The 21,786-nt window shown below is 44.9% G+C and overlaps 1 protein-coding gene across 2 annotated transcripts in view; it reads right to left on the bottom strand.

Moving 5' to 3' along the window:
* The window catches only part of tiam2a (TIAM Rac1 associated GEF 2a), a 461,217-nt gene that overhangs the window by 217,299 nt on the left and 222,132 nt on the right, over positions 1-21,786 (bottom strand). For both annotated transcript variants that reach the window (XM_038808441.1, XM_038808437.1), the window contains one exon: positions 15,895-16,041. In XM_038808441.1, coding sequence (XP_038664369.1) covers positions 15,895-16,041 — 147 coding nt within the window. The remainder of the gene's footprint in view (positions 1-15,894; positions 16,042-21,786) is intronic.

Raw genomic sequence — 21,786 nt, forward strand, 5'->3', positions numbered from 1 at the left:
TTTAAAAGGTGGGACATGGTGCCGCTATCGTTGGCGGGTAGAGTGCAGTCCGTCAAAATGACGGTTCTCCCGAGGTTCTTGTTCCTTTTTCAGTGTTTGCCCATCTTTATCCCTAGGGCCTTTTTTAGAAGGGTTACGAGCAGCATCATGAGCTTTGTTTGGGCGCATGGGACCCCGAGGGTGAAGAGGGTCTTCTTGGAGCGGGGTAGAGATGGGGGGGGCGGGCGTTACCCAATATCTCGGGGTATTATTGGGCGGCCAATGTGTCGATGGTGCGCAAGTGGGTAATGGAGGGGGAGGGGGCAGCATGGAAACGGATGGAGAGGCGTCCTGTGGAGATACAAGCCTGGGGGCCCTGGTAACGGCGCCGTGGCCGCTCCCTCCTACAAGGTATACCACGAGTCCGGTGGTGGCGGCTAACCTCAGGGTTGGTACAGAGCGGACATTAGACAGCTGAGGGACCTGTTTATTGATGGGAGGTTTGCGAGCCTGGGGGAGATGGAGGAGAAATTTGGGCTCCCCCCGGGGAACATGTTCAGGTATCTGCAGGTAAAGGCATTTGCTAGGCAGCAGGTGGAGGGATTCCCTTCGCTTCCCGCGAGGGGGGTGAGCGACAGGGTGCTTTCGGGGGTCTGGGTCGGAGAGGGGAAGATATCTGATATCTACAAGGTTTTGCAGGAGGCGGAGGAGGCGTCAGTAGAGGAGCTGAAAGCTAAGTGGGAGGGGGAACTGGGGGAACAGATCGAAGACGGGACATGGGCTGATGCCCTGGAGAGGGTTAATTCTTCCTCCTCGTGTGCGCGGCTTAGCCTCATCCAATTCAAGGTGCTGCACCGGGCCCACATGACTGGGACAAGGATGAGTAGGTTCTTTGGGGGTGAAGACAGGTGTGTCAGGTGCTCGGGAAGTCCAGCGAACCATGCCCATATGTTCTGGGCATGCCCGGCGCTGGAGGAGTTCTGGAAGGGGGTGGCGAGGACAGTGTCGAGGGTGGTGGGATCCAGGGTCAAGCCAGGATGGGGACTCGCGATTTTTGGGGTTGGGGTGGAGCCGTGAGTGCAGGAGGCGAAAGAGGCCGGTGTGCTGGCCTTTGCGTCCCTAGTAGCCCGGCGAAGGATCTTGCTACAATGAAAGGATGCGAGGCCCCCAAGCGTGGAGACCTGGATCAATGACATGGCGGGTTTCATTAAGCTAGAGAAGGTCAAATTCGCCCTGAGAGGGTCGGTACAAGGGTTCTTAGGCGGTGGCAACCTTTTCTCGACTTTCTGGCTCAACGATAGGGTACGGGGACAGTAGCAGCAGCAACCCGGGGGGGGGGGGGGGGGGGGGGGGGGGGGGGGGGGGGGGGGGGTGGAGGGGGGGAAGGGGGAGGGAAAAGATGGGGGGGGGGCGGACGATGACTATGTTTGTTTATTTAATTTAAATTTATTTTGAAGTTCTTTTGTTGTTCATTGGGGTTGGGGGGGTGGGGGATGGGATACATGCATCGATACGGTCTGGGGGTGTTACAGTTATTATGGGTTATTTTGTTGCATTTCATTGTTTGTCGTTATGTTTTATATTTTCTGTAAAGAATTCCAATAAAAATTATATTTAAAAAAAAAAAAATTTTGTAACAGAGGAAATGGCACAAGCAATGTGCAAATAACAAGAACAGCAATGAAGTAATGACCAGATAATAAACGAGCTAAGGCTGCATTCGTATTGATCTGACTATTTCTAGACATGAGACACGGATGCCCGTGGTTGTTTTTGAGTGATCCAGGTTATTCTTCAGAACGACCATTTAGGCAAAGTACAGGAGACATATCACAGTAAAGAGGAGGGATATTGGATGGGAATGGATCTTTAAGAGGTCAGTTAAAAATGTATCAATATGTTCACAAAAAAAAAATCAGTGTTCACTTGATTCCTTGATTGTATTACTTAAATCACAGAATTGAATTGGCGGTATGACATCAAAATGTTCTGGCACTGTAGATTTTAGCATAGTGACAAAATACTGATTTTTCAATTTCCCACAAAGCAAACTTCATCTGGTCATCAGAGGAACACGTGGAGGCTGGTCAGGGCACAGAGGAATTTTTAATTCTATTATTTATTTAACTTTAAAGAGGATTTAGATCTTTCGGAAAATGAGGAAACCATTCTCTAATAGCATAACCTACACATGTCAGGCCACAAAGCCTGACTAGCTAGCTGTTTAGCAAAGGGACATCCTAATTTGACCTCAGGGAAGATTAAGTGCTGTAATTAACCCCATGACAAAAAAGTGTACATTTTATACCTTTAAAAAAATTTCAATGTGTTTTCCACTGACTCTCAACTTTCATTTGAGGTGGGAACAGCTTTTAAATAAATCATTTTCAGTTGCCCAAGAGCTGACTCCAAAGCCATTTTTCATAATGCCAGTCAAAAACCAAAAATGTTATTGACATGGCCACAGCTAGCTTCTTGTGCTAGTATGTGAGCTAAAGGATTATTTATAGATGATTCATGGGAAGGGAGACACACATGGAGTAAATTTATTCAAGACACATGAAGGGTTATAATCTGACCACCCACAGACTGATTTGAACAACATATGGAAACGGTTCACTCGAGACAGAGAGCATAGAACATCACAGGTCACCTGAAACTGGAATTTACCCTTGCCACCATTGACGGATGTTTCGGAAGGAAATTATTTTACTTTCATTAATCAGCAACTCTAACCTGAAATATCTAATCAGTGAATTAACCCTCTGATAAACATAAAACACAGACAAATTTATTCTGAATACTTTATACATTGTAAAAATTTTACATGATTTATTTATTGCACTACTGTGGAACATCCACAGCAAACCAAAATTTTAAATTACTGGGATATACTGGAGAGAGACAGCTGGGAAGGCCCACAAAAAAGTGTCTTCCTGAAATCTGGTGGGCATATTTGGCTCACAGCTGGTTTCTCAATGACAGCTTCAGGAACTCATTGGCACCACGATAGGCCTCTCAATTTAAAAGCTTCTAAAATAGCATTTAATATCTTACCCAAGAAACGCTGGTGAAATGGAACAAACTTCTTGATTTGCAACTGTATAAGTGTACGAGAAGAGGTCAACATTAAAGGAAAGGAGTTGAGTCATTTTATTTAAGCCTCTATTTGCTAAAAACCAACATTTGAGCAAGCTGATGGCAACCCAAGAAGAAAGATTCTGAAGAGAAATTATAAACTAGCAAACCGCAAAGCAATAATCAGAGGCATCAAGAACAAAAATGGACAAAATGAAAGGTTTTAATTATAGTCATTGCAACACCTGCAACTAATTTCTGGAAATTGAATTGTACAGATACAGAATTAACCAATGTATACCCATTTTTGGAGATGTAAGCTAAAGGAGAAATAATCCTATTAAGCCCAAGAATGTGAATTAACGTTTTCTACAAACTCATACTCTTCCTTGCGGCTACTTCAAAATATTTAGAAAGAGCTATCTGTATCACAAGTTTTCTGGAGACTCTAGGATAACTGCATTGTGAAAGGATGTTTCAGCAAATGGAGACAAATAAAATGAATTATGAATTAACACACAATACGCAAAGTCCATAGATACTCATGTAAAAAATAGACTTGTGTAAAAATCTCCATGAATTTTGACCTAAAATCTGTAAATTGTCAAATACCGCAAGTAAAAGTTGACCCCAGCTTTTCAGGGACCAAACCACGTTGTGATTGTTAATTATTTATTGGTAATTACTACAGTTCATTTATTTAAAAGCACACGATGGAGCTTTTCAATTTTCTCTCCGTCAATTCTAGTGGCAATCCCTCAGTTCATCAACAAGACTAATGTGTACCATGATGTCTTACTCCGGGCATTTTCAAAGTGGTGGTTGCAACCTGCGTGTGGGTCGCGGGCGGGTGTCGGGAAGCAATCCATCGCAGCGTTCCCGATTGTGTGAATTCAGGCGCAACGGCTGCGAGAGGCTTTAAAAATGCAAGGGCGCTCCGCATGAGTGTCTGCCCATCAGTACGCATGTCCAGAACCTAGAGAGAAACACCTCTCTCAGGAGAAGATGTTGTTTAAATTTCAATTCAGTCTTCCTGCATCCGCCTTGAATATGCTCAATGGTTGCGCCTGCAGAACTCTCTTTGATAGTGAATAATTTTAGAGATTAAAACGATTTGCAATACTTTGATGTAAGTAATTCCTCCTCATCTATGTCTAAAATCGTCACATTGTAATTTGCAGATTACATCCCCAGGCTGTAAACCACCCATCTGAGGAAAACTTACATTCTGCATCTGCACTGTAGAGTCCTCAGAGAATAATGCCTGTTTCAATTAGGTCATTTATCATTCTTCGCTACTTTAGACTATAGAATATAAATCCAGGCTCACCACTCGCATTAAAGGTAAGAGAAAATGGTGGGTTGCGATGGTCGGCCGGCGTGGGTCGTGAAGGTTGGTACAATGGGTCCCGGGCAAAAAAAATTGAAAAACACTATCTTAGATGAGGAATAACAAGTATGCAGCCTATTGAAACTGGAGCAAAACAGTGGAACAAAGGGTCAATAGGAATGAGCAAAATGGTCATATTATCACTCATGGAGCCATTCAACTGAATGATCTCAGAGAAGCAAAGATTTATGTTATTTTAGGATTCATGGCCACTGCCAGGTAGTGCACAAGATTCATGAAAAGGTATGATTTATTACTCCGTCAAAAAGTGAAGATTTCACTTGAAATCTGCCACTTGAACTCAATGATAAAATCATCAAATTCCACGGAATTGTCATCCAGCATCAAGAAAAGAATGCATATCAATTGGCCTGTATTGGAAATATGGATGAAACATTGATGAACTTTAACATGCCAGCAAACAAGGCCATTGATAAGATTTGTGAAAAAAACATTCCTTGTAAAGCCAACTGGCCATGAGTAGATGTGGTTTACAGAGGCTCCATCTTATATGGCGAATGGCATAAAATTAAAGCTGATGGTGATATTTAAGTACAAAGCTCTCCCGAAAGAGAAATTTCAGAAAAGTGTCGGTCATCCATAGTCACAGGAAACGCTGGATGGGTGAAGGCGGTTGCAAGAAATGGATCAAAGTGTGGAACTTGAGACCAGGAGGCCTAAGCAAAGAAAAGAATTTGCACAGCTGGGACATGTTCAAATCCCATCTTGTCAATGATGTCATTTGTGACCCACAATACCACTGTGGCAGCTATTCTCTAGTGTTCTTGAACACTTGAATGTGTGCATAAATTAACCTCTCAAAAACAGTATCCAAAGGATGTGGAAAATATGGATGTTGGAAGGTGAAAAACATTCACTAAAGGCAGAAATATGCGAGCGTCCTCACCAGCAACATTGTGCCAATGGGTCATAGATAAGTCAAAACATCATTTCTAAAATGTGAAATATCAAATGCTTTCAATGGTACCAAAGACAATTACTTGTGGAAGGAATACTTGTCAAAATTGCCGGTACTACCAGTGATTATGGTAAAGATGACAACAAGGAGGCCAAGCAAATTTGGCATGTGCACATGTTTACAGATGCACCATAGAAAACATCCTATCTGGCTGCATCACAGCTTGGTATGGCAACTGCTCGGCCCAAGACCGCAAGAAACGTCAGAGAGTCGTGAACACAGCCCAGTCAATCACGCAAATCCACCTCCTGTCCACCGACTCTGTCTACACCTCCCGCTGCCTTCGCAAAGCAGGCAGCATAAACCAAAGACTCCTCCCACACGGGTTATTCTCTCTTCCAACCTCTTCCATTGATAGGAGATACAAAAGCCTGAGAACACGCACTAACAGGTTCAAAAACAACTTCGTACCCACTGTTACCAGATTGCTGAATGACCCTCTTATGGACTGAACTGATCTCTTCACACATCTTCTCTACTGCGTAGCACACTCCGTATGTTTCACCTGATGTGTATTTGTGTATGTCCTATGTTTTTTCATGTATGGAATGATCTGTCTGCACTGCACGCAAAACAATACTTTTCACTATACCTCAGTACATGTGACAATAAATCAAATTCAAAATTCAAATCAAATCCAACATGATGATGTTAAACAACCAGACTCTTGGGCTGAATTGTTCAATGACTCAGATTGTGATCAGAGTGATTTTGAAGGATTGCAATGTGAACTACTGTGGTTAATTAGTTTTGTATACATTTCATTAAAAATAATTATGAAATGGCACAAGGAAGTGCTGAGGGTTTTGGTCAAGGTTGGTATCATGACCGGTACAGGCTTGGAGGGCTGAAGGGCCTCTTCCTGTGCTGTCTTGTTGTTTGAAACATTATTACATAAATAAATGTTAGGGAATTCATAGGAATTCTTTAGTGTTGTTCATTTTTTGGGGGCCCAAATCAAGCACAAGTCAATCCATCAATGCAATACCTATGTAAAAGACACCTCATGACCTCTGGCCTAATAAAATCAACTTTTACACAAGTATATAATATAGTAATTTGGGCCCCAAAAAAATTGTTTCATGATTTGTGTAGAAAACGTCCTGCAGAATGACTTTGATGTGGAAAAGCCATCACTACATCAGAGGCTGTTGAGGGGAGAAAGGATACAAATCCTTCTTGGACTTGGGAGTGATGTCCTTGAAGGTTGCAAATGGTACATCCCTTTCAGAAAAGAGAGGAATAAAGAAGACAAGTACAGAACAATCAGCCTAACTGTATTCAGGAGATTTCAAAACAAAAAACAGACAAAATAAATCCATATATTACTAAATAACATGGCAGTCTGAATTTGTTAAAGGCAAGTCATGATTGAGTAACTTTTTAAAAATAAATTTTGAGTACCCAATTCATTTTTTCCAATTAAGAGGCAATTTAGCGTGGCCAATTCACCTACCCTGCACATCTTTGGGTAGTGGGGGCGAAACCCACGCAAACACGGGGAGAATGTGCAAACTCCACACGGACAGTGACCCAGAGTCGGGATCGAACCTGGGACCTCGGGTGATTGAGTAACTTGATTGAGTTCTTCGATAATGTAATGGAGGTGAAGTACCACACAAGTAGACTTGTTTGCAAAATGGCTAAGAAGCAGAATATAGACAGCACTGGTGAATATTTGTTTTCCGTATGAGAGACCCATTTACAGTGGTGTCCCTCAGTTAGAATTACTGCTCTTTTTGATAATAACTTGGACTTATATATACTCAAGAGATAATGGCCGCAATTTGGCCGTGGGCGCAAATCCCGCAATGACCACAAAGTCTCGCAAGGCCAAAAACAGGGTTTGCGCCAGTGAGATCTCAGAATGAGATAGTCTCCCTTTTCCCCCTCCTCCGGTGACATGATGAGTTGCATACCCAGGAAGGGTGTGTGCCCTATTTGCATAAACTAACATTGCATTCATGTGCTTGACACCGGACTTCCACCCTCGTCCTAACTACCCACATGGCATTTATTTCCAAAATGTAGCCTGTGCCTTCTCAGAAAGAGGAAATACTTTGATAAGCTGAGCTGTTTATATTACAACACTGCACTACAAGTTTTGGGATGAGTATTTCAAAGAAGCAAAATGCCAAAGTTCCACAGAAGCGTTGTTCACAACAACAGAGTGCAGGAGCACAAAGCCAAGTCAACCTCGGTTTAAGTAGCAAGTGTAATCTCGCCGCCTGGAGATATTTGTATACATCATCAACTTTGTATTAGCTAAACTACGACTGGTGGCCCGAAGCACTGGAATTCCCATCCACTTCCTTTTCTGCTTTTAAAACCAACTCTTCGACCAAACTTTTAATCATGAATTTTAAGGTCTCATTTGGGTTGATAATTTTTGTCTCATAATGCTTTTCTAAAAGCGCCGTGGGATATTTTACCATATTAAAGATTCTATATAAATGCAAGTTGTACTTGGTTGTGAAGGAGAAAGAGCAAATTATAATTTTTTAATTTTAAAATAATCTTTAAATTGCCAACATTAGCACACAGCCAACATGAAAAATGTTACCAATATTTAGGTTGCATTCATAAAACTGTGTCCACTCAGTTAAGTAGACATGAATAGGGCTTTGCTTTTCCCAATTTGACAGCCGTTCAGGTGAAACATTATTATCCGATGTTAGCACAATATATAACTTAATTGAAATGATTGAACAGTTTACTGGGGCAGGACTGTTTATTCAATTCTTATTACTACATACTTGTCAATTAATTCTTGTACCAGGTAACAGCTTTATTGGAGAATGGTGCTTGTCATTATATATACGAGAAATTATTAGTGGTTTGCACAGGAGTGCTTGTAAACGGAGTGCCACCCTCAACGCCCCATACCCACCTATTTTTGTTTGTTATAAACTAATTCACTTGTTTGATCAAAGATTTTCCTGGGTATTATTAAATGACAATTTGTGTTTGATATACAATTTTACTTTCTAATCAGGTGTTAATCGTGATATTTGATTCTTAATTTCAATAAAAAATGTGCCAAATGTTATGTTGGAAGCTGCAAAATGTGCACTGCTTAAAAATGGCATCTTTACTTTAAAAAAAATACCACTCCCATTAGATTATTTCCAAACTCACATTGAAACAAAGAAACAGTCCACAAAGGTATTCAGAAATTCTGTAACTCAAAAACCATCTGCAAAAACGCATAATTCTCACTGCATCTATTTCATTGACAACCATTTTAGATCCTCTTTCACAATAAATACAGGCGCAAGTGTGTAAGGGTCAAACCAGCATCAGCATTCTTGTATTTCCCCATGAAGCATTATGAAAAGAACAAAGTTGAAAATATGCATAACATATTAAGTCTCTTGAAGAGGGTAAGGTGACATATTGAGGACAATTAGTTCTGAAATTCCTTTGTGGGTGGGCTGGGGGAGAAGTGGAAGCACATAATCCATATGATAAAAGTTTGGTCTGGTGATGCAGGGGGTTGGCGGAGGAGCAGGGGTGAGTGGGAACACATGCGTCCCATGGCTGCATTTCAGGTCAAAAAGAAATCTTGTGAATATGACAGGATTCTTGGAAGTGTGGATTAACAGAGGGGTCGTGGGGTCCATGTACATAGAACTACAAAGTTGCCACCCAGGTTGATAGGGTCGTTAAGAAGACGTAAGGTGTGTTGGCTTTCATTGACAGGGGAATTGAATTTAAGAGCTGCGAGGTTTTGCTGCAGATTTAGAAAACCCTGGTTAGACCACACTTGGAATATTGTGCCCACTTCTGGTCGCCTCATTATCGGAAGGATGTGGATGCTTTGGAGAGGGTGCAGAGGAGATTTACCAGGATGCTGCCTGGACTGGAGAGCATGTCATATGAAGAAAGGTTGAGGGAGCTAGGGCTTTTCTCACTGGAGCGAAGAAAGAAGAGAGGAGACTTGATAGAGGTGTACAAGGTGATGAGAGATATTGATAGAGTGGATAGCCAGAGACTTTTCCCCAGGGCGGAAATGGCTGTCACGAGGGGACTCATGTGTTATCTGCGTTGGTCTAATATCGACTGCAACTGGATGCAGTAAAACGAGAAACAGGCTTCCGACACAGGAGATAGTCCAACACTGTTTTATTGAACCTGCTGACTGCTGTACGTAATCTGCTGTGGGTTGACATCTAACCTAACTGATAACCTCCTACTGGCTTGACCAGATTAGCTCTCTACCACGTAGTGATGATGTTCATTGGCCTGTGCACTGCGACTATCTCCCTAGCCGTGTCCTGTGAGAGAGGGAGAGCCTTAATGCCCTGTGGGCTTTATAGTGGTGGTGTCCTATCTGGTGATTGGTTGTTCTGTGTCATGTGAGTTCATTGGTTATCCTGTGTGTCAATCACTGCCTTTCTGCATCTCATGATATACATGTGTGGATATTATGACAGGAACATCATTTGGAGGAAGGTATATAGGAGATGTCAGAGGTCAGTTCTTTACACAGAGAGTGGTGGGTGCGTGGAATGCACGGACAGCGGAGTGGTGGAGTCACAGCCATTAGGGACATTTAAGCGACTCTTGGACGGGCACATGGACAGCATTAAATTGAAGGGGTGTAGGTTAGGTTGATCTTAGATTAGGATTAATGGTCGACACAACATTGTGGGCCGAAGGGCCTGTACTGTGCTGTAGAATCATAGAATTTATTTATTACATTATTTATTAAAGATCCTAAATGCTTCTGATCAAAGGGCCACTCCCCATCCACAAATGTTGGAGTTTTTGATAATGCGTTTTACAAAACAGTGGAATATTTTCGGCTGGATTCTCTGATGCGACAGCAAAACTGCGTTCGGCGACGGGGCGGAGAATCCCCGATGACGACAAAATCGGGGGGGAGCTTTTACGATGCTCCACCCCCTGAAACGAGGCATATTCTAGGAGTACGCCACAAACCGGATCCACGGCATCCAAACATTGGCTGAGGCCCGCCCCGCAAATCTCTGTCCCCGACTGGCCGAGTTCCCAACGCTCAGTCCGGCGCTGCCAGAGTCGGGGGACAGACGATCCGCAGGCGGGGGAGGGGGGGTTATTTGGGGCTGGGGACACTGTGGTGGGGCGGTCCGGGGCACGCGAGTTGGCCGAAGGGGGGAGCTATTTTTACAGGCCGGGTCCGCAAGCAGCATCCGCCATGAAGCACAGCGCGGCCGCTATGGGCTGTCACCATGTGCATGCACGGCCACAGACCCGGAGATTCTCCAGGCTGTATTGGCAGTTAGAGCTGGGGGCTCTACGCTGCCTGGCAGCTAAACACCCCCCACCCCCCCCACCACCCCCACCCCGAAACAGGAATCGGTGGCCGTTTCGCGCCAGTTTTCCTGGCGTAAAACTCCACTATTTTCACGCCGGCGTGGGGACTTAGGGCGAGATTCTCCGCAAATGCGGAGAATCGTAAAGGCAGCCATGGGACAGGCCGTGACCCACGGCAGCCTTCACGCCCACTTCCGGGACCGATTCTCCCCCCCCCCGGGTGGGGCTAGGAGCGCGGCCCCGTGCGTCACGGCCGTCAAGCGTCACGCCGGCTGACGCGGCCAATGACGTCGGCCGCTCCTGCTCAGGTTGGACAATGCCAACCCGCGCATGCACAGTTGCTGTCTTTTCCCTCACCCGCCCCGCAAGACGTGGCGGCTTGATCTTGCGGGGCGGCGGAGGGAAAGAGTGCGTCCGTTATGGACGCACGGCCCGCGATCGGTGGGCACCGATCGCGGGCCTATGCCCCCCTTGGCACGGCCGTGGTACTGCCGTGCCAATCGGGCCCCCAGATGCTGGCGCCCGTTTCACGACGGCAGCGAGCAGGTGTGTTTGCTGCCGTGTTGAAACAGGCGTGAAGGCCCGGCCGCTCGGCCCCGGAGAATCACCGCTCACCATAAAAAATGGCGAGCGCCGATTCGTGGCGTGGGTCGGGCATGGGGGGGGGGAAGAGAATAGCGGGAGGGCGTGAAAAAATCCGGGAGGCCCTCCCGCTATTCTCCCACCCGGCATGGGGGGTGGAGAATCACGCCCTTAGTCTCCCAAATGGAGAATCCAGCCCTACATTTCTGTACACACTCACAAGGTACAGATGTTGTGTTCAGTCTCTCGCTTCATCAAAAATACTGCAGGTCAATGGTAACTGTAAGGCTGCGCAGCCTGGTTCACCATTGCACTCAAAAATCTACAGAGATTACAGCATGCAAGTTAATTCATCAGTGTTCTGTTCTTAATATAAATTCTTAAACTAGATTATTCTTAATACTGGCATGTATTATACTCAGTATTATAATCAAATGCCCACTTCCTAGAAAAGCTAAACATTGCCCCAAACTGGCACCCGTGCACTGTCAATTAAGAGGCAACTTAGCGTGGCCAATCAGCCTAACCTGCAAATCTTTGGGTTGTGGGAGTGAAACCCACGCAGACAAGGGGAGCATGTGCAAACTCCACATGGACAGTGACCCGGGGCCAGGATCAAACGTGGGTCCTCAGTGCCGTAGGCAGCAATGCTAACCATTGTGCCACCATGCTGCCTGCCAGCCGGGCAACCTAGCACCCGGTGGCACTGTTAGGATGCCTGGGTGGCAGTACCACGGTGCCATCTTGTAGGTGGTATCTGCTACTGTCACTGTGCATTACTGATGATGAGAATGAATGTTTAAGGAGGTTTGCTGGGGTACCAATCAAGCAAGCTGTTTTGTCCTGGGTGGTGTCAAGCTTCTTGAGGGTTGTTTGAGCTGCACTCATCCAGGCAAGTGAAGAGTATTCCATCACACTGACTTGTGTCTTGTAGATGGTCTTGGGGAGTCAGGAGGTGAGTCCGTGGAATTCCTAACCTCTGACCCGCTCTTGTAGCCGCAGTATTTATATGGTGAGTCCAGTTCAGTTTCTGGTCAATTGTAAACCCCAGGATGTTGATAATTGGGGATTCAGCAATGGCAATGGCATTGAATATCAAAGGGAGATTATTAGATTCTCTCTTGTTGGACATGGTCATTGCCTGCCACTTAAGTGGCAGATAATATTCACATCACATCACCCCATGCCTGAATGTTGTCCAATTCTTGCTGCATATGATCACAGATTGCTCCAGTATCTGAGGTGTCACAAATGGTACTCACGGTAGCATGGTGGTTAGCATCAATGCTTCACAGCTCCAGGGTCCCAGGTTCGATTCCCGGCTGGGTCACTGTCTGTGTGGAGTCTGCACATCCTCCCTGTGTGTGCGTGGGTTTCCTCCGGGTGCTCCGGTTTCCTCCCACAGTCCAAAGATGTGCGGGTTAGGTGGATTGGCCATGCTAAATTGCCCGTAGTGTAAGGTTAATGGGGGGATTGTTGGGTTACGGGTATACGGGTTACGTGGGTTTAAAGTAGGGTGATCATTGTTCGGCACAACATCGAGGGCCGAAGGGCCTGTTCTGTGCTGTACTGTTCTATGTACTGAACATTGTGCAAACATTAGCTAACATCCCCAATTCTGATCTTATGATGCAAGCAGCTGAAGATGGTTGGGCCTTAGACACCACCCTGAGGTGCAGCAAAGTTCTGGGCCTGAGATGCTTTACCTGCAACAACCACAACGATCTTCTATGGACTAGGTATCACTGCAACCAGTGGAAAACTATTCCCCTGGTTCCCATTGATTTCAGTTTTACTAGGCTCCTTGATGTCACTCAATAACTTGACAGCAAGGGCAGTCCTCTAATCTCACTTCTGGAATTCTGCCCATTTGGACAGATTTGGACCAAGGCTGTAATGAGATCAGAAGTGGAGTGGCCCTAGCAGAACCCAAACCGAACACTGGTGAGCAGATTACTGTGTAATAACCATCACTTTGTTGATGATTGAGAGTAGACAGATGGAGCAGTAATTGACCGTGTTGGATTTGTCCTGCTTTTTGGTGGAGAGGACATACCTGAGCCAATTTCTCACATTTTGTTGGGAAGATGTTCTAGCTGTACAGGAACATCTAGGCTAGGGACTCAGCTAGTGCTGGAGTACAAGTCTTCAGTACTACAGCTAGAATGTTGTGAGAGCCAATAGCCTTTGCAGTGTCCAGTTCCTTCAAGCCGGCCATTTCTTAATATAAGGTGGGGTCAATCAAATTAGCTGAAGACTGGCATCCGTGGTGCTGGGGACCTTGGAACAAGGCCAAGATGGATCACCCACTCGGCATGTCTGTCTGAAGATGTTTACAACTAGACATAGACATAGAACAGTACAGCACAGAACAGGCCCTTCGGCCCTCGATGTTGTGCCGAGCAATGATCACCCTACTCAAACCCACGTATCCACCCTATACCCGTAACCCAACAACCCCCCCCCCCCCTTACCTTACTTTTTAGGACACTACGGGCAATTTAGCATGGCCAATCCACCTAACCCGCACATCTTTGGACTGTGGGAGGAAACCGGAGCACCCGGAGGAAACCCACGCACACACGGGGAGGACGTGCAGACTCCGCACAGACAGTGACCCAGCCGGGAATCGAACCTGGGACCCTGGAGCTGTGAAGCATTTATGCTAACCACCATGTTACCGTGCTGCCCATAACTGTTTCTGCCTTGTCCGCTGCACTGATATGCTGGGCTCCACCATAATTGAGTATAGGGGTATTTGTGGAGACTCCTCCTCCAGTTAGTTGTTTAATTGTCCAGTAGCATTCATGACTGGGTGTGGCAGGATTGCACAGCTTTGATCTGATTCTTCAATTTACGGCATCACTTAACTCTGTCTATTTTCTCCCCATGTCTGCGTGGGTTTCATCCCCACAACCCAAAGATGTGCAGGTTAGGTGGATTGGCCACACTAAATTACCCCTTATTGGAAAAGAATAATTGGGTACACTAATTTTTTTTTAAAACTCTATCGCATACTACTCCCAGTAATTGCCATTATAGGCAAGTAGGCCTATATTGTAGCTTCACCAGGTTGACATTTTTTAGATAATCCTGGTGCTGCTCCTGGCATGCCCCCCTGCACTTGTCATTGAACCACAGTTGATCCCCTAGCTTGATGGTAATGGTAGAGTGGGTAGATGTGTCAGGCAATGCATTATAGATGGTGGCTGAAAACAATTTGATTGCTGGTAATGGTCCACAGAGCCTCATGGATGTCGGGTTTGAGTTCCTAGGTCTGTTCAGAATTTAGCCCATTTAGCACGGTGGTAGTGTCACACAACACAATGGGGGGTGTCTTCAACGTGAAGATGGGACTTCATCTCTACAAGGCGGATGGATCGTCACTCTTCCCAATAATATCACGGATGGAAACATCCAGGACAGGTAGATTGGTGAGGACTAGATCAAGTCGGTTTTTCCCTTTTGCTGGAAAATGACTGCAGTACTTGTTAAGTGGAGTCACAGTGCAGATTTATAGCACTCAGGTCATTTCAGAGAAATTAAGTTACATTCAAGGCAATTCATGTTTAATCATAGAATTTACTGTGCAGAAGGAGGCCGTTCGGCCCATCGAATCTGCATCAATTCTTGGAAAGAGCACCCCACCTAAGCCCACAACTCCACCCTATCCCTGTAACCCAGTAACTCTGCCTAACCTAAGGGCAATTTATCATGGACAAGCCACCTAACCTGCACATCTTTGCACTGTGGGAGGAAACTGGAGCACCCGGAGGAAACCCATGCAGACACGGGGAGAACGTACAGACTCTGCACAGACAGTGACCGAAGCCGGGAATTGAACCTGGGACCCTGGAGCTGTGAAGCAACTATGCTAGCCACTGTGCTACCGTGCCGCCCTCATTATTATAACGTTGTGAGTAACATGAAGCTCGATATATATGCAGCCAAACAAAATAGGTTGCAGCAAATATAGGCAACAGTTGTCAGGGAATCGCTCATGTGTACCAGCTACCTGCTAGTTTCTGCGAGACCAATTTCAATCATCATGAATTTCTACAATTCTAATACGAACTTCAAACATCAATAGTTTTGCCAACCATTGCTTCATAAGATTTGGTGAAATTCAATATACCTTATCTTACATCAACAATATTAATATTTATTTGGTATGAAGAGTACAAGTCTATAACTGTCGATTGTCACTTCAGTAGGTTACAAAATACTGACAAATCTCCAGCAGCTCTTCACAAGATTCGTTAGAATGTTCCATCCTGAATCACAATGAGCCAAATCAACAACACACTCAATCCTATTCCTAAGGAAGTTAATACCAAACAATGAGCTGCGTTATTGAAATTCAACTGTGCTTGGTCTATTTAAATAGATTTTTTACCTCACTTGTATTAAACAATTCATAATATTAACTTCCTTTGAGTTGCAAAGAACCTTTTTCCACACGCGCACATAGTACTTGTATGATAAAGGAAAAAAAGACATAATGCAAAGCACATGGAGGCAGTTTGATTAAGAAAACAAGCACAACTGAATGCTGCTTTGTATATTGAAAAATTTGAGTACGACATGCCTGCATAATCGGGGGTCTCTTTTCTTTCCCTTTCCTTCCAAGATCGTCTAATCCCTTCAGTGAAGAGAACAAACCCTTTTTACTTCTTATTCGCTGAGACAGGGACAATGTTCTTTTCCTGAGTGTTGCTTCATCTCTGGAACAATTCTTTAAAAAGAAAACATAAAATCATGTAATGTTCATAAATTTTACTTCAGGTTTCCATTGCTTATACTAATTTGCTTCTTGAAAAATTGATGAACTCCGAGAATGCATAAGTCATTAAGTCAAGCTTGAATTAAGACATTTTTCAAAAGTACAACCATAGAAAAAATGATTGGTAAAATAGAACTGGAATTATTATATCAAAATAAATAGTGTAATTTAACCCCCAAAAACAATGAGGCTTGGACAGGTGCAAGGCTAAAATGTAAAAATTCTAAATCCCAACTCCGCCCCTTGTCTACCCACCTCAATAGTTTTAATAGCGGCTGGACAAAGACAACTAATCTGCTCCCAGGGCGTGGGTTGCCAATTGAAATATTAAGAGCTTGTGTGCCTCATACTTATGCATATTTCAATTTAATCTTGGACAGTTAGTTTTCCCACATATTTTTGGAAATCTGACAGCAACTGGGATCCGAGGACTGCCGGATCCAGGAAGCAGTTGTTGTTCCACTTATCTGCTAGATCTAGTGTACCTACCTCACAAACCTTCACGATCGGCCTGACCCCAACCCTTCTGATTTTCCTCTGACCTGCCCCACCCCTGCACCATTCTGAGGTTACACCTACCGGATACTACAGCCTGTGCCTAGAACCATAAAATCCCTACAGTGCGGGAAGAGACCATCTGGCACTTGTCTGGACATCCCTGGGCCCTATGGGCAATTTAGCATGGTCAATCCACCTAACCTGCACATCTTTGGACTGTGGGAGGAAACTGGAGCACCCGGAGGAAACCCATGCAGACACGGGGGGAATTTGAAAACTCCACACAGTTACCCAGGCCAGAATTGAACTCGGGTCCCTGATGCTGTGAGGCAGCAGTGCCAAGCACTGTGCCACCCCATAATTGTGTCATGTGTTCCCTCACATCACTATCTGGACATTACTGCACTCAGCCCCACGTTAACACGATATGTGGAAGACCCATATATACAACTCCGCCCCCAAGTCTTTATCCAATGTATTTCAAGTTATTCCAGTTTACCCCTCATTATTACTACCCATCCCCCTGCCCCATCCCCCACAAGTCTCTATGAGTTCAAAGGTTCGTGAGGTCTGGAGGCCTTATAACCCTTCCATGTCTCATTTGCATGATTGTCGGAGGAGTAGTAGGCTTGGCCGTTGCAGGTAATCCTTGTTAACTTTAAAGGTTGCTTTTGCATCTGGGTATCTTTTCATCCACTTCTTCCATTTCTTGTTATTGAACCACTCTTTGCCAATTCAGCAGTTGTGGTGATTGGTAAATGTGGATGAATGCTGTACTCGTCCCACAGTATGTTTCCCTCTTCTTTCCTCATATAGCTCACTGAGACACATGTGGAAGTTCAAATTCAACAATGGAACTTCCTTCCCACTTGTTTCACAGTTTTAGAATTACTTTATTCCTTTCCCATTCTTTTTCAAGCTTTTGAATATTTCCTTTCTGTTCAGTTTTGCAAGAGTGGCTTATTTTGGGTAACATTAGAAATCTTTCTTTCACTCACAGCCAGCTCCTTGCTCCACACAATCACCTGCTGTGGCAGTTCAGGTAATGTGTTGCGATATCGAAAAAGATAATATTTTTCGACTTCAGAAAATTCCCTGCCTCTCTGGCATCCTCGTGTGGTTTACTCAAGTACTGCCGTCAACCTTTCGCAGTTGGTTTTCTGTGCTCTGTGTGCTCCTTAACTTGGCATTTAGTATCCTATCGAAACTGGTTGAGGACTCATCAACGCACTGCATTAGGGTGACTTAGTCGGCAAGTTCACCAAACCAGTTTTCTGACTTTCTACTTAGACCTGATGTATGCCAGTAGTTCAACATTTCTCTTTTGCTGGACACCAGATCTTCCAGTAGGTTTGGCCCTTTGAGGAGTCCAATCTGATCTGGTGAGTTGGATTTTTGATCCATACTTAAAAACTTTAGGTTCAGCTTTAAGAATTTGCTGAAATTCAACATGGTTTCGCCATTCATTTGAAGAGAAAAGGGTTTACCCAGTTTTGATGGGTTCTGGCTGCAATGGCACTTGGCGTCAACCTTGAAGAACTAAATCAAGCCTTTGTTTGGAGTTCCATGGTCGATATCTCCAAGTCCCAACGATCCTTGGATCTTCCACACATGCACCGATGTGAAAGGGCCGCACATGCATGGTTCGGAGTTTTTACATTTGGTCAGACCCATGCGCATGACCAATGTAAATCTGAACTGTGCCTGGGAGGCGCTTACCCAGCAGGTTCCGCAGGACTTGAAGTTACCACAGAGCACATGATGAAGGCCCAGTCCGTGTCAGCGCAAAAAGCAAAATTTCCGAAAACCCTGGGGAGATAAAAGCCAAGCTTGTACACAGATAGGGTAACAACAGCTACTTGGCCTTTGGATTTTAGAGGATTGGTGATGCCTCTTGCTCTGTCCCAGAGTTTCTAATCTACAGGGAGAATCCCTCAAGAGCTACATTGATATCAAGTAAGTTGAAGCATCATTTCAATACGAAACATCATTCACTCTCCAGCAAAGATATACACAATACTTCAAGCACCTGAGAGAAGAAAACGTAAAGCAAAATCAACGCATGATGGTGTGTGTGTGGGTTTCAGATGATGAGCAGGAGGTGGGTTTCAGATGATGAGCAGGAGGCGAGTTACCTGGTGGCTAAGCTCAAAGTGAAATCAAAGAAGCTGAAACCCTAATTCTGCTGGCATGCAAAAGTATTGTGAGAGTAATGTAGGGAGATGATGCTGCCAAAGAAACCAACAAAGTTCCTTTTTGTGATAATAAAATCTGATAAGACAATCTAACAGTGTATTAAAAAAATGTCAGTTGATATTGAATAGGTGCTTCAACAAAAATTAGAAATGAGTGCTAAATTTGCCCTGCAGATTGATGATGCAACAGATATTAGTGGACACCGCCAGCTCTTAGCCAATGTCAGTTATGTCGATGGAGATTCTGTCAAGAGAATTTCTTATTTTGCAAAGAAAGTCATGCAATTGGAGACAAAATATTTTGTGTCACAACTGCTTATCTGGAGGGAAACAATCTTAACTGAACCAAGTGTCACAGCATCTGCACCAATGGAGCAGCTTCCATGTTAGGGAAGGTCAAAGGATTCGTGAGGAAGGTGAAAGAATAGATTCCTGAATCCAGGCCAGACACTGTATCCTGTACGATGCTAAAATAATGCCATCTGAGATAATTGCATTATTCAGCTAAATGGTGAAAATCATGAATTATGTGAAGTCACATCTTTTAAGTTGCACATGTTTACTAATTTGTGTGAAGAGATGGCAGCCAATGTTTACTCATGCACACCAAGGTACTGTCTTGGGGAAAGGTCCTCTTGCATGTTTATGAGCTCCGTAACATGTTGAAAGAGTTTTTGGCTTTGCATGAACTGCGACACAAAGATTTATGGGACAATTCTTCATATGCTATGCTTGCATATCTTTCAAATATATTCAGCTACTTGAATGAGCTGAAAGTTAAAATTTAGGGAACAATGAAAACATTCTGACTGCCACAGATAACTTCAAAGCTTCAGATCAAATCTGGCGCTTCGGCGGGATAAAGTGGCAAGTTGGAATCAGCAAATCCTGCTGGCAAAACCATATTCCACCTAATCACCATACAACTTAAAACATTCCAAGAGAAGTTTGAATGCTACTTCCCCTCCACGAGGATGGAAGGCTTTGACTGGGTACGTAATCCATTTATTTCACTTTCTCTTGAATCATCAAAGATGTTGTCAGACAAATTTGCAGATCTCAGGGTGGATTGCACACTAAAAGTGACGTTTGCGGACATGCCTCTGGACGCATTTAGGTTGCATGCGAGACAAGAATATCCATACATTTCAGATTGCTCTTATCATTTTCCACAACTACCCGTGCAAGTTGGTGCTCCCAACACTGGTTTATGAAAATAAAATGTAGGGAGCGCCTGTCAGTGGAGCAAGGCCTGCCAGTTACCCTGTCACCATTTCCTCCCTGGCTCAAGAGCCTCTGCTCATAGCGCGAACCCAGTTATCACAGTGACGTTGTTGGTAAGATGATGCTCGTGGTATTTCCTTCATGTACGGACTTTCACATTGAGAAATGCAGACTTATAACAAAATGGAAACAATTGAAATCTAATGGGAAATGCTTTTAAATTGTGTACACTTTAAATAAAAAATATTATATTCGATATGCAAATGGTGGTCAAGCTTTAATTTAATTTAATTCAGGGCAGCACGGTGGCGCAGTGGTAGCACTGCAGTCTCACGGCGCCGAGGTCCCAGGTTCAATCCCGGCTCTGGGTCACTGTCCGTGTGGAGTTTGCACATTCTCCCCGTGTCTGCGTGTCTTTTGCCCCCACAACCCAAAGATGTGCAAGGTAGGTGGATTGAACACACTAAATTGCCCCTTAATTGGGAAAAATGAATTGGGTATTCTAAATTTTTTTTTTTTTTAAATTTAATTTAATTCTTAAACTAATGAAAATTCAATGAAATGGTGGCTTGACATGTTTTAAGGAGGTTTTAGAGGTAAAAAGCTTTTGCTTGAAGCAGCTCAGTTGGAGAAAGTAGGTGGTGGGCCTCAATTTTTTTTTAATAGTACAAAGGTGCGATGCGACAGATATAAAGTTGGGAGCCACTGATCTGTACAACTAATTCTAAACAGGGCAAAAATGTGGGAGATTAATTTGCATCACTGATGTGCAGTCTTAGCTTTCTCATAAACAGGAACCTAATAGTGAACATATGGAATAGAAAAGGCGGTCTTCCGGTTGCGGCTATGACCAGCTAAGTCGCACGTTTGGCTGCTCCTGCTACAAAGGTGTTTTCGGGCCGATTGGAGGGCCCCAACGGCGCTGTAAGGACAAATCCCGGTGGGGGAAGGCTCCCTGAAGAGAACCAGACCAACTTTATGGTCGGTACCCGGAGTGGGGTGGTAAAGAAAGCAACAGCAGCTCCCAAAAAAAAGCGGGGGAAGAAGACCAAAATGGCGGCCGGTGGCGCACCCGAGGAATGGAGGAAATGGGCGGAGGAGCAGCAGGCCGCTCTCCTGCGCTTCTTTACGGAGCTGAAAATGGAGCTCTTGGAGTCAATGAATGCGACGACCACCAGGCTGATGGGAGCCCAGGCGACCCAAGAGGCGTCGATTCGGGAGCTGCAACAGGAGATGACTGTGAGGGAGGAGGAGGCCACGGTCCTCGTGGGAAAGGTAGAGGTGCACGAGGCACTCCACCTGAAATGGCAGAGCCGTTTTGAGGAGCTGGATACCCGAATGAGGCGGAAGAACCTGAGGATCCTGGGCCTGGCAGAAGGCCTGGAGGGGTCAGACCTCCCGGGATATGTAGCAGAAATGCTGAGCTCCCTGATGGGGGCGGGGGCCGTCCCCTCGCCCCTGGAGCTGGAAGAGGCCTACAGGGTCATGGCTAGGAGGCCAAGAGCAAATGAGCCCCCGAGGGCGGTGCTGGTGCGGTTCCAGCGACTCAGCGACCGTGAGAGAGTGCTGGAGTGGGCCAAGAGGGAAAGGAGCAGCAAGTGGGAGAATTCGACGGTGAGGGTCTACCAGGACTGGAGTGCGGAGGTGGCAAAGCGGCGGGCCCGGTACAACCGGACGAAGGCGGTGCTACATGCAAAACGGATCAGGTTCGGAATGCTGCAGCCAGCGCGCTTGTGGGTCACCTACAGGAACCAACACCACTATTTTGAGTCCCCAGAGG

Source organism: Scyliorhinus canicula, chromosome 1, assembly GCF_902713615.1.
Source record: "Scyliorhinus canicula chromosome 1, sScyCan1.1, whole genome shotgun sequence".
NCBI lineage: Eukaryota > Metazoa > Chordata > Chondrichthyes > Carcharhiniformes > Scyliorhinidae > Scyliorhinus > Scyliorhinus canicula.